This window comes from Syngnathus floridae, chromosome 1 (assembly GCF_059516105.1).
Source record: "Syngnathus floridae isolate MCC-2025c chromosome 1, RoL_Sflo_1.0, whole genome shotgun sequence".
In the NCBI taxonomy this organism is placed as follows: domain Eukaryota; kingdom Metazoa; phylum Chordata; class Actinopteri; order Syngnathiformes; family Syngnathidae; genus Syngnathus; species Syngnathus floridae.
The window spans coordinates 430,689-444,490 of record NC_142413.1 but is presented as its reverse complement, the minus strand read 5'-3'; the positions used below and the strand labels follow the sequence as shown (position 1 = coordinate 444,490).

General features: G+C 51.4%; 3 protein-coding genes across 13 annotated transcripts; 1 reads left to right on the top strand and 2 right to left on the bottom strand.

The window, feature by feature from the left end:
- Positions 1-6: 6 nt before the first annotated feature.
- Positions 7-1,752, bottom strand: grpel1 (GrpE-like 1, mitochondrial). The gene is made up of 4 exons (XM_088395579.1): positions 1,594-1,752; positions 1,025-1,166; positions 883-964; positions 7-799 (listed from the first exon to the last, which is right to left on the bottom strand). Exons 1-4 carry the CDS (start codon positions 1,647-1,649, stop codon positions 453-455), a joined length of 627 nt encoding a protein of 208 aa, XP_088251705.1. The 5' UTR covers positions 1,650-1,752; the 3' UTR covers positions 7-452.
- LOC148403093 (uncharacterized) lies at positions 1,302-12,235 on the top strand. 11 transcript variants are annotated; one of them, XM_088394807.1, is made up of 8 exons: positions 1,302-1,470; positions 2,248-2,343; positions 9,820-9,966; positions 10,026-10,097; positions 10,167-10,388; positions 10,906-11,130; positions 11,196-11,220; positions 11,349-12,235. In XM_088394807.1, the coding sequence occupies exons 2-8, from the start codon at positions 2,319-2,321 to the stop codon at positions 11,833-11,835; spliced, it is 1,203 nt and encodes a 400-aa protein (XP_088250933.1). In that variant the 5' UTR covers positions 1,302-1,470; positions 2,248-2,318; the 3' UTR covers positions 11,836-12,235. The 11 variants fall into 11 exon arrangements, 9 of the variants coding, with proteins under 9 accessions (XP_088250933.1, XP_088251144.1, XP_088251069.1 ...); XR_015862207.1 differs by lacking the exons at positions 1,302-1,470; positions 2,248-2,343 and adding an exon at positions 2,352-7,995 and having other exon boundaries at positions 11,349-11,981; positions 12,126-12,235; XM_088395018.1 differs by lacking the exons at positions 1,302-1,470; positions 2,248-2,343 and adding an exon at positions 2,352-7,995 and having other exon boundaries at positions 10,167-10,355; positions 10,906-10,947; positions 11,023-11,130.
- On the bottom strand, positions 2,622-6,277 carry cct7 (chaperonin containing TCP1, subunit 7 (eta)). The gene is made up of 12 exons (XM_088394465.1): positions 6,127-6,277; positions 5,503-5,586; positions 5,343-5,412; positions 5,127-5,233; positions 4,731-4,909; positions 4,479-4,650; positions 4,231-4,395; positions 3,975-4,163; positions 3,641-3,738; positions 3,437-3,569; positions 3,157-3,363; positions 2,622-3,086 (listed from the first exon to the last, which is right to left on the bottom strand). Exons 1-12 carry the CDS (start codon positions 6,205-6,207, stop codon positions 2,865-2,867), a joined length of 1,707 nt encoding a protein of 568 aa, XP_088250591.1. The 5' UTR covers positions 6,208-6,277; the 3' UTR covers positions 2,622-2,864.
- Positions 12,236-13,802: the final 1,567 nt, after the last annotated feature.

Here is a 13,802-nt window from a genome sequence, read left to right as displayed (position 1 = left end):
TCGCGATGTGTTCGACCATTTATTTGCGTTCAGGGTTATTGGCGCCAGTTGTTAGCACCTCTATGGATATTCCATGATAAGCTGGCAGGGGCATGCAAAAGGCAAAGTTGTTGGAAACGTGCCTTGCAACTGTGTTTTGTGTTTCAGGTGATGATCGCTCACTGAGGGGCATCTTCTTGCACCTTTTCGCCAATGTTGAATTTCGTCAGGGTTCACAAAAGGTTGCAAAGACTGCAAAAGGGTTCTTCTTGTCGCTGACAAATTTGGAACCTCTGCAAATGTCTTTGAGAACGTTAACAACCCCTGAGCAAAAAAAAAAAATAGTCTTGCGTGGCCCCGCCAACTCATTATAATAACTCCAAAGACGAGACCGAGGTCAACGTTTGGTCGCTCTATTCAATGCTGTCGGGTGACAGCAAGCGCGCCAAATGTCCACGTGGTCCTCGGCTTTCTTAGGAGGCTTTGGCCACGCCGACCAACGCCGGCCTGAGGGTGCGCCCGTGAAGCTTGTAGCCCACTTTGGTCACGGCGGTGACGGTGCCGGGCTCCTTGCCCTCGGCGGGGGCGTGGAAGAGCGCCTCGTGCTCGTACGGGTCGAACTTGTGGCCGTACGGGTTGAGCCTGACCAGGCTGTGCTTGGCGAACACCTTCTGGATCTGGACCTCCGTCATCACCAGGCCATCGTAGAGGTTCTTCAGGTGAGGGTTCCGGCTGCTCACTTCCTCCGCTGGCACGCTTTCCTTGGCCTTCTCCAAAATGTCGGCGACCTCCAGCAGGTCTTCGCAGAAGCCCTGGATACCTGACGACGCAACAAATGGCAAAATATCGAATACGCCGCCGCAGCCACACGTCAGTAGAGTGTTTCGCTCGCGTCGTCTTCACCGTATAGTTTAGCTTCCTGAATCATCCTCTGACTTCTTGTCCGCAGGTTCTCCATGTCCGCCAAGGCTCGTTTGTATTTGTCCTGCGGAGCGGTCGCTCGCTCGGGTAAGGCTTTTTGAGGAGGTGACGGCATGGGACTTACGGTCATCTCCTTGAGCTGCTCCTCCAACCGCGTCTTCTCGGCCAGGACCTTCTCCGTCGCGCTCTGCTCGGCGGTCTCCTCCTCCTCTGAGCCGTGTCCGTTCTTCTGCTGAGTGGCTGTGCATAACCGCCGCGGGGATGCTCTGGGAACACGCAAAGAAATAGCAGACCTGTAACTTCATTGCCCATGATGTACTGTTGCCACTGTGCTTTCTTACTTCCGTTCTCGTCAAACACCCCCCCCCCACACACAAAAAACAATACTACTTGCCTAACTGACCTTAACCCTGTGTATTAAGGAAGGTCAGCCGGATGACGTAAGCACGCGACACCGATGACGTCATCGGCGACGCGACCGAGTCGTGTTCCATAACTACCCTTCGCGAACGAATGAACGATCAAGTCCATTTCTTCAAGTCCCAGCAGTCATCTCGGCGGCATCTCCAGGTAATTCCTTTCCTATCTAAGCCCGTGTTCACTCATAACGTCACGCTCTCTCGCGTGGCTAACGTTTACACGCACCGAACACGCCGACGTACTTTTAAAGTCAAGTCGGAATCAGTCACTAACCTCACAACGTGGCGCAAAGCTCCGAATGAGAGGCTCCGTATGCACATGTTGGCCATTTTCTGTCTTGATTCGGTCAGCGAGAAGCTTCCTCTGGACAGGACGTACGCTCGGTAGCTGATGGCCGACGTCGTACAGGCTAACCAATCGCGTGTTACAAGAGGCGGGACAAATATGCTTCTGACCAATCGCGTTCGGGATAAGATGTCGTTTGGTTGTCCTTGAGCAAACGTGAAATCAACGCACCAACACACGTGATCAAGGGCAGTTGAGTTCACAAAAAGGCAATCATCCGCATGACAATTGGCTGCAAATGATGGAATGAAAATAACGAGGACATTAAACCATTCATATGTACTGTCGTATTTTTTTGTAGTATGTGTTTTTTAACGGACAAACGTGGCGAAAGTACCTACACAAGCTGCGTTGGTGTTGAAACACCAATAGTTGTGTCATTGAAAGAATACACGGGTGAAAATGAAATGACAAAATCGAGCGAGCCCTTGAGTCAAAGAGCCTTTGGCTTGCCAGTCATCTTAACAAGTTGGCAGTATTGTCAAGCGAGTGCGAGTAGTGCGTGTTTGCTCGGGTCACAAGCAGCGACGAACCGGGCAGAATAATCAGTAAATCTCTCTCTCTCTCTCTCTCTCAATGAAGCCCCTCCCCTCACGTCAAAGTTCTTTGGCGCCCGCACACAAAAAGCGGCAGCACAAATTGCGTGCCGGTGGATGTCGCCCGTCGGTTGGTTGGTAGGTAGGTACGTTATGGTTTTGATGGCATTCCGTTTTGATCAGATACTGTAGACCTCTCACGGCGAGAACAATGACGTTCTGGCATACGGAATTTCAGCAATAAACAGAGAGAATAGAGCTTGATAGTGAGCCGGACTTTCCAAGCGTGTTTTGTTTTGCTTTGCTTTGCGGCACTGCGGGCCGGCTTAGTCGGCCGGCCGGCCTGGCGCATCCGCGACACGCCAAAGTTGACTTCAGCGGTGGATTAGTTGTGTTTCAAAGAAGGAGCCAATGAAAGTGTCAATTTGACCTGCTTTCAGTGCTTTTATTGGATGTTAGCGATCACACCAAACGCTTACACAACGCGGAAGAGGAGGCGAGAATGCCCGCCGTGTACACCGTGGCTCGTCGAGGCACACCGCTCGCCAAGATGCGCTGGGTCAAACGGCGGCGCCAAAATGAAATGTCCAAGAAAACCGCTGCGAATGAAGAACACCGTGCGTGTTTGCGGCAATGGAAATCAAATGTGGGTGGCGGTCGTCCTTAGTGTGCATGAGGTCTTCCGCGGCCCCTCCCGCCACCCGGGGGCCCGTCGACAGCGCGGCGCGGGTTCTTGATGGTCTCGTCGACAGACAGGATGAGGCAGGCCGCCTCGGAGGCTGCGGTCAGCGCGTTGATGCGGACGACGGACGGCTCCCACACGCAGGCGGCAAAGTTATCGGCGATGTCCTCGTTGTTGATGTCCACGCCGTACCACATGCCGCCCTGCGCCGCCGCGGTGGGGAGGTAAGGGTTAGCGCCGCTCAGGGTGGCCCAATTCCACGTAGCGTCCTACCTGAGCGTGTTTGGCACGCAGCTTGTTGAGGATGTTGGTGGCATCAAAGCCGGCGTTGTCGCACAGCTGTCTGGGGATGATCTCCAGGGCCTTGGCGTAGGCGCCGATCAGCAGCTGCTGCTTCCCCGGGATGCTTCTGGAATAACAGCGCAGGTACTTGGACAGCTCCATCTCCACGGCTCCTCCGCCCGCAACCACCGAGTCGTTCTGCAAAAGAGGAGCGAGCGCCGCGGTCAAATATTCACGGCGGGAAGGGAAGAGCTTTGGCCGTCGGGCCGACCTTGATGGCTCTCCGCACGATCATGATGGCGTCGTGCAGCGAGCGCTCCGTCTCCTCGGTGAACTGCTCGGCTCCGCCTCGCAGGATGATGGTGCACGTCTTGGCCTTGGGGCAGCCCTTGAACAAGTTGTACCTACGCCAGGCCAGAGATGGGCGATGGTCGGTTTCAACCACGGGACCCAAGCGGCCCGAGACGCTGCTAACCTTTCTCCGCCGATTTGGACCTCCTCGAAGAGCTCGCACTGGCCCAAGACGTCATCTGTCAGATTGCCCACCGACGTCTGGATGGAGCCCCCGCAGGCCTGGGTATCACACGACAGCTCGCCATTAGCGATGGAGCAGCCCTCCCTCCGCTGGCGTCAAAAACTCTGGCTCGCGTCACACGGCCCAATTTGCAATGACATATTTCCAATCCAACTGAACGGGCCCAGATCTGAGATGGAACGCGAGATACCCCCGCAAATATTTTCACCCGGAAAGGTTGCGACGCTACGTTTGCGGAGGGGAACCGCTGTCAGAGTTCTGCTCTCTGTCCTACCATCATGGTCCTCTTCAAGTCTTCCTCCTGGACCCTCCCGGCACAGAACAGGTCTCTGTCGGCAAAGTACTGGGTGGCCACGTCGCCGATGGGCAACTTGGACAGAACCACTTTGGCTCCCGACCGGTGGATCTTCTCCAGCTTGTCGTAAAGGATGTTCCACTCGGCGTCCACGATGGCTTGGTAGTCCTGCGGACGCGAGGCAAAAGGGGTGAAGGACGGAAGCGGACTCCGGCGCCAAAGTCTGCTCGCGTACCTCCACCGACTTCACCCGAACCTCGGCGTTGTCCTTCTCGGCCTTCAGCTCCAGCTCGACGTTGAGCAGCGCGATCTTGGGATTCTCGTAGCACTTGGGCTGCATCTCGAAGCCGGCGTAGGAGAAGGTCTTCTTGAAGGCCACCCCGGAAATCAACTGGGAATCCTGAGTTTGGGGCGGAGCGGGGCGCACGCACGACACCAAAGTCAAAAGTGGTGCTCTGATGGAGGAAAGGAAAGAACACCCACCTCCAGACCCCCTCCCTGGACCTTCTTGATGCCAATCATCTTGAGGGACAGCAGTTCGTCCAGGGACATGACGGCGTCCACCACCATCTTGGAGAAGAACTCCTTTTGCCCGGCAATCAGCTTGGAGTTGAGCGCCGTGGCTGCGCACTTCTCCAGCAACTGTCGCTGCTCCCTGAGGAGAGCACCGCCGCCGCCGCCACAGAGGTAAGAAAGAGCTTTGGAGCACAACTTGCAGGACGGGCAAATGCTCACCGCTTGTCGTCTTTCTTGACGGGAACGGCGATCTCCTTGATCTTGTCCACAGCCAGATTGGTGGCGGTGCGGAACGCTCGGATGATGGTCTGAGGGTGGAGCCCCTCCTCCACGTAGGGCTTCAGCTGCTTCAGGAACTCGGCGGCCAGGAGCGTGACCGAGGTGGTGCCGTCCCCGACCTGAGTCCAGGTACAAAGAGACATTTTCAACCGGGGAAGGAAGCGACCCCATCCTGGCTTCTCGGCTCGGCAATTTCCACGCCAGGGTTGAGAAGACGACGGCAACTGGAGTTAACCGCGAGCTTCGTTTCATCAAACATCGACATTTGGGTTAGCCTAAAGCCCGTCGGGTCTGGAATTGTGCAACCCTCGTCACCACTGTGGATAGAAACATGACCTCGGCGTCCTGAGAGCGGGCAATGTCCACCAGGGTCTTGGCTGCGGGGTGGACCACGTCCAGCAGCTTCAGGATGGTGGCCCCGTCGTTGGAGATGGTGGCTTTACCTGGACAGCAGAGAGCTTCCTTTAGAGGCAGGGTTAGGGTTAGGCGCCACGACGCCCTTCCCTTCGGCTCGGCTCGGCGCCGAGGCCGTTCCCTCGCCGGCCGACTCACCTCTACTGTCGACCATGAGTTTGTCCATCCCTCTGGGCCCCAGGGTTGTCCGCACAGCCTCAGATATGACCTAAGAGACGCACGCAGAGAGAGAGGCGCGAGCGCTTCCTTCAGTCCAAGGCTCGCTCGCTCGCAAGCTGAAGGCAGGAGATGCGCAGACCTGGCAAGCATTGATGTTACTGATGAGCTGGGGGATTCCCTGAGAAGTGTCTGTCCCCTCCTTCAGCAAGATCACCGGTGTGGGCTGTGGACACAGAACAATGGGATCAAACTGCGCGTCAGTCAGTCAGTCAGTCAGTCAGTCAGTCATTCTTTCTTTGTGTGTCTCCGTTCTCGGGCTGCCAGTATCCAAGAGCCTATTGAATGACGTCTTTTCTTTGCGGGTTGCTCCGCTCGCTTGGTGCTAATCCTCCTCTGCTTCTCGTCATCCCAACAATGGCGCTAGCGGCTAAGCCAAGAAGCCCATGTGCAAGACTCGACTCTTGTGCCACCCACGACCTACTTCCCAAGTGATCCACTGCGGTTGGCATTTCACTTCCGATCGTTTCATTGTATCTCGCCTGCCTTATTGTCATCACGGGACGCCTCGTAGCCATCACGCCCATTGACAGTTAGCCTTCCGATGCTAAGGCCATTTTCGGGCGTTTCGCGTCGTCATCCGCAGAAATATTGGCTCCCCGCTAATAGGAAGCGTATTGTGCTCCATCTCGGCTTCTTTTCGAGCGTGAAGCCAGCCGCCAAACACTGCGATGCACGCGGATTGTACGTCGGAAAGCGGCCTCACCATCATCTTGGCAGTTTCCTCCAAAAGCTCGGCACCGGCATGAACTCCCACAATGCTTAGCGGCGACGCGTTCATGCGCATGCGGGAGGGTCAGTGACGTCAGACAGCCTTTGTCGTTTGCGCCACTTGGAATGAGTCGAGGTCAGGAAGGAGCTTGTGCTTTGCCTCTAATCTATTTTGTGAAGTACAAATGGCGTGTCAATTTTTGTTTTTTTACTGACATCTTTAACGAAAGGTCCGCCAAGCGTGATGCGACAGCAATGACGCAATTAGCCGCTTGCCTCATTTGTTTTTTTACAAACATCTTTAACGAAAGGTCCGCCAAGCCAAGCGTGATGCGACAGCAATGACGCAATTAGCCGCTTGCCTAATTTGTTTTCCGAATTTTGAAGGGATGGCACAAAACAAAGTAGTAAAAAAAAGAAAAGAAAAAAGATGAAGCCCAACATAATGGTTACAGAATGGGTAACGAGTGAATGATTCCAAACATGGCCATTGCCCAGGTTTGCAAGCCACTTTGCCACAGTGATGATATACGCCAGGGGTGGGCAATTGCGGTCCTCGAGGGCCCCCGGAGGTGGGCCGGCCGGTGTCCTGCATGTTATCTATGTCACCCTGTAGCAACACACCTGATTCAAATGGTCCGATCATGAGCAAGGTCTGCAGAAGCGGGATCACCATCCTGATCATCTGAATCAGGCGTGTTGCAGCAGGGAGACCTACCTAGAAAACATGCAGGACAGCACCGGGCGGCCCTCGAAGAGGACCGCGATTGCCCACCCCTGCCTGATATACGCCATTAAAAATGCTGAAGTAACTTTCAGAACAAGATTGCGAGGTGAAAAAATTCCGCGTGAACGCAGCCTGAGTGACGTCACAGTGCGCCGGACGAATGCAGGACCTCTGATTGGTCCGAGACTCTTAGGATGGGTTCTTTTGAAGAGCGCTCGATTTAGGAAAGCCCACAAATTAGACGTGTTCGACGCACTTTCAAAAGCGTTAGACACCGCCCACGGTGTGGCGGGCCGCATCGTAGTCGTAGTTTCCCTCGGAGGGCCGTTATGACGTCTTGCATTCGAAACAGTATAGGCTGCGCAACAAACGGATCAATTACCAGCAAATTAAATCAAAACCGTTTCAACATTTGAAAAAAGCGGAGACATTTGTCATTGTAGGCGTGACACAAAGTCGATGCAAATTTTGTCTCGGCGGGCCGTGTCTGGCCTTCACTTTGACACCAATGCTCCCGCCGCTCTTTGTCCTGTGCGTTGAAATGCGTGGCTGTGAACGTGAGCGAGCAAGCGAGCGAGCGAGCGTATGTGTGACTTGGAACCTTGAACCTCTGTCGTCACGCATAGCGCTGCGTGTGCGTGCGTATGGACGCAGACGAAAGGCGTTTTGATACACTGTGTGTGTGTGTGTGTGTATGTGTGTGTGTGTGTGTGTGTGTGTGTGTGTGCGCGCGCGCGCGAGCACGTGTGTGTGCGCGTGTGCGTGCGTGCACGCTAATGAAAACAAACCGATAGAGGAAAAAAAAATGCTATTTTGATTGTTGTCTGTGTCACCTTGGACCTGAACAGTATAGAACAGCTCAACTCTCCCAAAATTGCACTTTTTGTGTCCCACCCGGCCGTTGCTCCCACTCAGCTTTGCATCAACGTCAGAGAGGAAGGGAGGAAGGAAGTGCCAAAATAAGCAGGACCAGTGGCGCGCCCCGGGTTGAGGGCCGCTTTTTTTTTTTCTTTTCTCTCGCTCTCTTTGTCCCCTTGTGCAACTCAGCGTGGCTCACACTCAGGCACAAAGTCGCCATGAAGAGCATCAGGGTTTGTGTCCTCCTGCTGCTAGCATCAGTGCACATCTTCATGGCAGGTAAGTGAATTGGCTGAATTCTTTTTTTTTTCCCAGCGCATCAAGCGAATGTCTCGACCACAGTGGAGTTACGGATTGAAAAATGATTACCAAAAATCATTTTACACCAATTGTGTAAAAAATATACTTGATGATGTGTATGTATATTATTGTATATACACATATATATCCATATATATATATATATATATATATATATATATATATATATATAAATATGTATGTATATATAGTTATGTATGTATGTTATTGTATATATGTATGTACTATATATATATATATCTACTGATAAATATATATGTATACATATATATGTATGTACTATATATATATATATATAAACATATGTATGTGTGTGTATATATATAGAAAGATATATATATATATATATATATATATATATATATATATATATATATATATATATATATATATATATATATATATATATATATATATATGAATACACCTCTAAAATCTATTTGACACAATTAGATAACCAAATGATTCCCAAGCACCGCTGCTGCTCACTGCTCCCCTCTCCCCCAGGGGATGGAGCAAAATCACATGGGGAGGGATGGCTTCAATGCAGAGGACAAATTTCACCACACCCAGATGTGTGTGTGTGTGTGTGTGTGTGTGTGTGTGTGTGTGTGTGTGTGTGTGTGAGAGACGATGATCTTTGGGACTTTAGTGTAAAATGTTTTTGGGCAATAATTTTTATATTGAGCTGCGCTCTCTGACAACATCCAACCTCGACATAATGAAATAGAATATATGTACAATTCAATCTTGTATCATGCTGCTCTTGGGGTGCACTGTATATAGGAGAGGATCAGCAATATACGTATGCCCAGTGTCAATTTGTCAACCAGGAGTAGCATCGGTTAAGACCGCTTCCGTTTTGAGGGATGGTTTCCGAGCTATCTTGTCAGTCAGCCAACAATTTTGATGACTCTCATATCAGTCATGTTGAGTTGACGCCATCAAAGCAGACGCAAAGCACAAATGAGACCTCGAGGGACGGACGGACGGACGGACGGAGCGATGTTTGACGGAGATACGTAGTAGATCGTCTCAGCTCCTCAGTATTGTAGTGTTGCCAAAGTACCAGGCAAGTCGTGGGCGAGTAAGCGGCTGGCTCTATGTGCCACAACACAAAGAGTTCAACATCCAAAACAAGAGTTCAACAAGTGTGTGTGTGTGTGTGTGTGTGAAGAAGCCTCACTCTTGATAACGCGCGCAGGCCCTAATTTTGATTGCGGGCGGAGTCGGCATTCCTCGGAGATGATCAAGAGTCAATGCCTGTCAGGACAGTTGCGTGTGTGTTTTTTTTTCCCCGCGTCGAGGCACCGTTTGCGTCGGCGCGACCGGGACACTTGCTGTTCTAACGCTGTTTTCCTGCTCATGACCCACGCCTCAAAGTGTCATCGGATGACATTGGCGGGAACCGGCGGGCGGAGAGTCCGACCACGGTCAAAGCGGTGACAGAAAGCCACTGGGGTGAATGCAATCCAATTGTTGCTTACTAGGGCCCGAGGGATCGCATCCGTCGATATTGGAGAAGCAAGCTCTTTTCAAATTGGCAATCCGTTGGCAGATTTTGACCGTGTGAACACATCAACTCGGACGAGAAGTCGGCCACGTCAGCTCTTTGCTCCAGGAATTCTGTTCTTCTTACAAAAGATTGCTCGGACCGATTCGTCGGTTAGCGGAATTCCAATCCGTCAAATCGGCACCAAAAGGAACATCATTCGGGCCCTATTGTTTGCAGCGCCTACACACAGCTCCTTGTGGATCTGACTCTTTTGTACCCTTGAGCAGCGGCGCCGACGGGCCGGGCGCCGACGGGCCGGGCGCCGACGGGCCGAGCGCCGACGGGCCGAGCGCCGACGGGCCGCTTAGTGATGAGCCGAGCGCCCGCCACAGTCGCGCCGCCGGCACAAAGCACGGCAAAACCTGCAGAGAGCGGTGAGTGTATCAAGGAGGAGTATTAAAAGAGCCATGACAGCCAATGTTTTCCACTGCAGGAAAAGTCCCAACAGTGGCGGCGGCGGCGGCGGCAGCAACGACGACCCCTCTCGCCGGGCCCGACGAGAAAAGTGAGATCTTTGGATAGAGTACCCTGCTTAGCGACCGTGGCTCCACCCTTTTATTTCCTGTGTTGACAGAAGCTGCGGCAAACACCAGCAGCAGCAGCAGCAGCAGCAGCAGCAGCAGCAGCCGCCCGACGCACGTGACCACCGAGCGGCCTCAAGGTGAGAGAACGGCGACGGCACGCCGGACGCGCACGGAACTCACCACTACATGGCCTCCGATCGGACCTGGGCCCACCTCGGCCCCGCCGCAAACCGACAACGGTACCGTCGCGTACAATTGCGTTGGGACTCACGGTGAGAGCTGTGGGTTTTTTTTTTTTGGTCTTTCTTTCTTTCTTTCTTTCTTTCTTTCTTTCTTTCTTTCTTTCTTTCTTTCTTTCTTTCTTTCTTTCTTTCTTTCTTTCTTTCTTTCTTTCTTTCTTTTTTTTTTCTTGCTACTCTTGCTGTTTCCCTCCCAGCATCATTTGTGCAGGCACCGTGATGTCATTTTTAGTGACAGGATGAGGCGAAATGGCAGACCCCGCCCGAGATAGTGCATATAGTCATTCATCTGAAGACCGTGAGAAAATCGTGCCAGCGCATAGAACGTTGTCAAGAAAATGTTTGAGCGGAGCTCAATTTGTGGGCAAGCCCTCTTTTTCAAAATCCGACCCGGGTCATCATAGCTTTGAATTGGTCGTTGAATGTCATCAATTTTGATCTTATTTAGTATCAGTTCTAGCTTTTTCTTGTTTTTTTTTTTGGGTGGCTGTATGTGAAATGGCTACAAAAAAAAAAAGAAAAAGAGGATTTTGATTGTGATTGCGGAAAGGTCCTCAGGTTGGCAGCGCTGACAAAGAAGTCAGAGGAGCAGGTAAGAAATTGGCATCCATCCGCCTGCGTCAAAGTGGCCCGGGTGACTTTGCTCTCTTATCTTTTCTCTTGGCAGCCAGTGACAAAAGACTTTGGTGGATCGTAGTGCCCGTCCTGCTGGCCGCCTCCGCCGCCGCCGTCATCATCCTCAAGTTCAAATGCAAAAAGATCCACGAGCACACGGGTACGTGGCCCGAGGTCAAAATGGAAGCTTTGCCGTGACATTTTTGCCTGGCTTTCTTTCGACAGAGACCAGCGATACCGGAACAGAGAAGTAAGCGGCAAGCGCCGAGGCTGGCCCGCCCCGCCCCGCCCCGTGTCGCTACAAAGTCAGCCCAAACAAATTGAGTGTGTGTGCGTGTGTGTGTGTGTGTGTGTGTGTGTGCGCGCGCGCGCACGCAGTGCATCCTTCCAGAGCCGTCCGGAAAGCACCAAAGACGGCGTCATGCTTCTTGCCATCAAGTCGTCAGGCGGCCAGGACCACGGTGAGCCGTCTTGCGCCTGCCTGCGTGGCTGCCAGGCAGTGGCTGCCAGGCAGTGGCTGCCAGGCAGTGGCTCCCAGGCAGTGGCTGCCAGGCAGTGGCTGCCTGCATGGCTGCCAGGCAGTGGCTGCCTGCATGGCTGCGTGGCTGCCTGCATGGCTGCCTGGCTGCGTGGCTGCCTGCATGGCTGCGTGGCTGCGTGGCTGCCTGCATGGCTGCGTGGCTGCCTGGCTGCGTGGCCCGAGAAGGTGTTTCCTGTGATTTGGAGCAGTCGCCCCTCAGCCAAAAGACAGCCGCTTCCTAACATAAACACACGTTTGTTTTGGACATGGGCTATTGTGTGCCGAGCAAATGTCACGCCGGCCCGGACGCGTGTTCGGACAGCCGGATGCGTCTTGCGTGTTTGAGCGCACGTGCAATCTCGGTAGTTGATCTACACGACTTGGAGCTTCACAGGCCACTTGAGTCGGTTTTGGAGGATTTCCGCAGAGGCCCCGAGGCCGTCTGTCGCTGTATGTCGGAAATTCTGCACAAAGAAAAGGAGGAGTGCAAGGCATGTCAAAGATCTTCCACGCAAGGACTCTTTCCGACCACTTTTGACACCAATTGCTTTTTGGCAGCAGCAGCAGCAGCGAGTGACGCTTTCTAGAAGTGCACCCATTGGCAACCTGCTCTTTTCTTCCCGTTTATGTTGCAGCCACAAGTTGAGGCGACGAGGCCAAGGAACGCACCAAGACTTCCTTCCGCTCAAGTCACCTCACCTAACACAAAATAAATAAAAAAGAAAGATCAACTTACAATCAAGAATCACTTTATTATTAACATTGTTTTTTTTTATCTGTAACAGAACAGATTCAAAGTGCGTCACTTTGCGTGAAATAAAAAAATAAGTGATCATTTTTCAAACTATAAACATTCTTGACCAACGGCCATTTTATGGTGAAAAGAAATACAATAAAATAATAATAATAATAATAATAAACATACATCATATGAAATCAAATAACAGCAATAAATAATATTCAATTCAAAGTAATCAGCAACATGAACTCAGGAGCACAATATAGAAAACATTTGAATTAAAATTGTACACATTCATTGTTGACTTGTTTGGAGTGAGGTCTCCCTGCTGCAACACACCTGATTCAAATGATCAGGATTGTTATCCAGCTTCTGCAGACCTTGCTCATGATGGGACCATTTGAATGGCCGAGCCCGGGCGCTCACTGTCGCATTGCTTTCGGAGCGGAGCGTCTTTGTGTTTTAGGATGGCTTTACTGCTCCCACTTGCTTCCTTTGGAGGCGTGATTAGGGCTTCATACCAGAGATGGGACCAAGTCACACATGTGCAAGTCTCACGTAAGTCTCAAGTCTTAACCGTCAAGTCTCAAGTAAGTCCCAAGTCATTATTTTGTTGTTGTCTTGGGCAAGTCAAGTCCTTAAATAGGTCAAGTCAAGTTAACTGTAGTTTTTATTTATGAACTTGCTCCATTTGAAGTCATATTTACTTAATTCAGTTTCATCATCATATTCATTGCATTAAAGCTATATATACACACACGCACACACACACACACACACACACACGCACACACACACACACACACACACACACACACACACACACACCTATTTAGATAAATGGAAAGCACTTACTTGGCAGAATGGCTCTTCAGATGACGGACAAAGTTCGAAGTTGTCCTCTGGTTGTCCGAAATGTTTTGGTTGCATATCTCGCACTTTGCCTTTTGCCGTCATAAAAGTAATTGCGACAGCCGAAGGTGATGATGACTCGCGGTACCGCTCCCGCTGACATGTTTGCGCATGTCTGATATAAAGGGGCGTGATTCTCCAATCAACACGTTCGTTCGTTCGGTAGGTAGAGAGGGCACGACTGATTCATTGACAGGGTAGTGATCCAATCACGACAACGCCATTCTCAGCCTGCGCTCCTCCCGTGTTATTGAGATTATTTTTTTAAATGTATTATTCATTTGATATTCAAACTGAAAACATAATCTAAATAACACTGAAGTCATTCAAGTCATCGTGTCTCAAGTCAAGTCCCGAGTCTTTAACTTCCAAGTCCAAGTCGAGTCTCAAGTGTTTTCATTTTTTGTTAGGTCAAGTCACAAGTCGTCAAAACAGCGACTCGGGTCCAAGTCACAGTGACTCGACTCTCCATCTCTGCTTAATACAATCGTCAAGGGAACGCAAATGCAAATTTGGTAACTCGCGGTTGGGTTAAGCCGTCTTTATTGAAACTGCCGCGGGGATGAGGTCATTGACACTAGCGCACGAGCTGAGTTCAAGGTAACTACTTCTGGCCAGGTTTGGCTCATTCCAATGTTGAGGGTAGATTCAAGAATTCGCC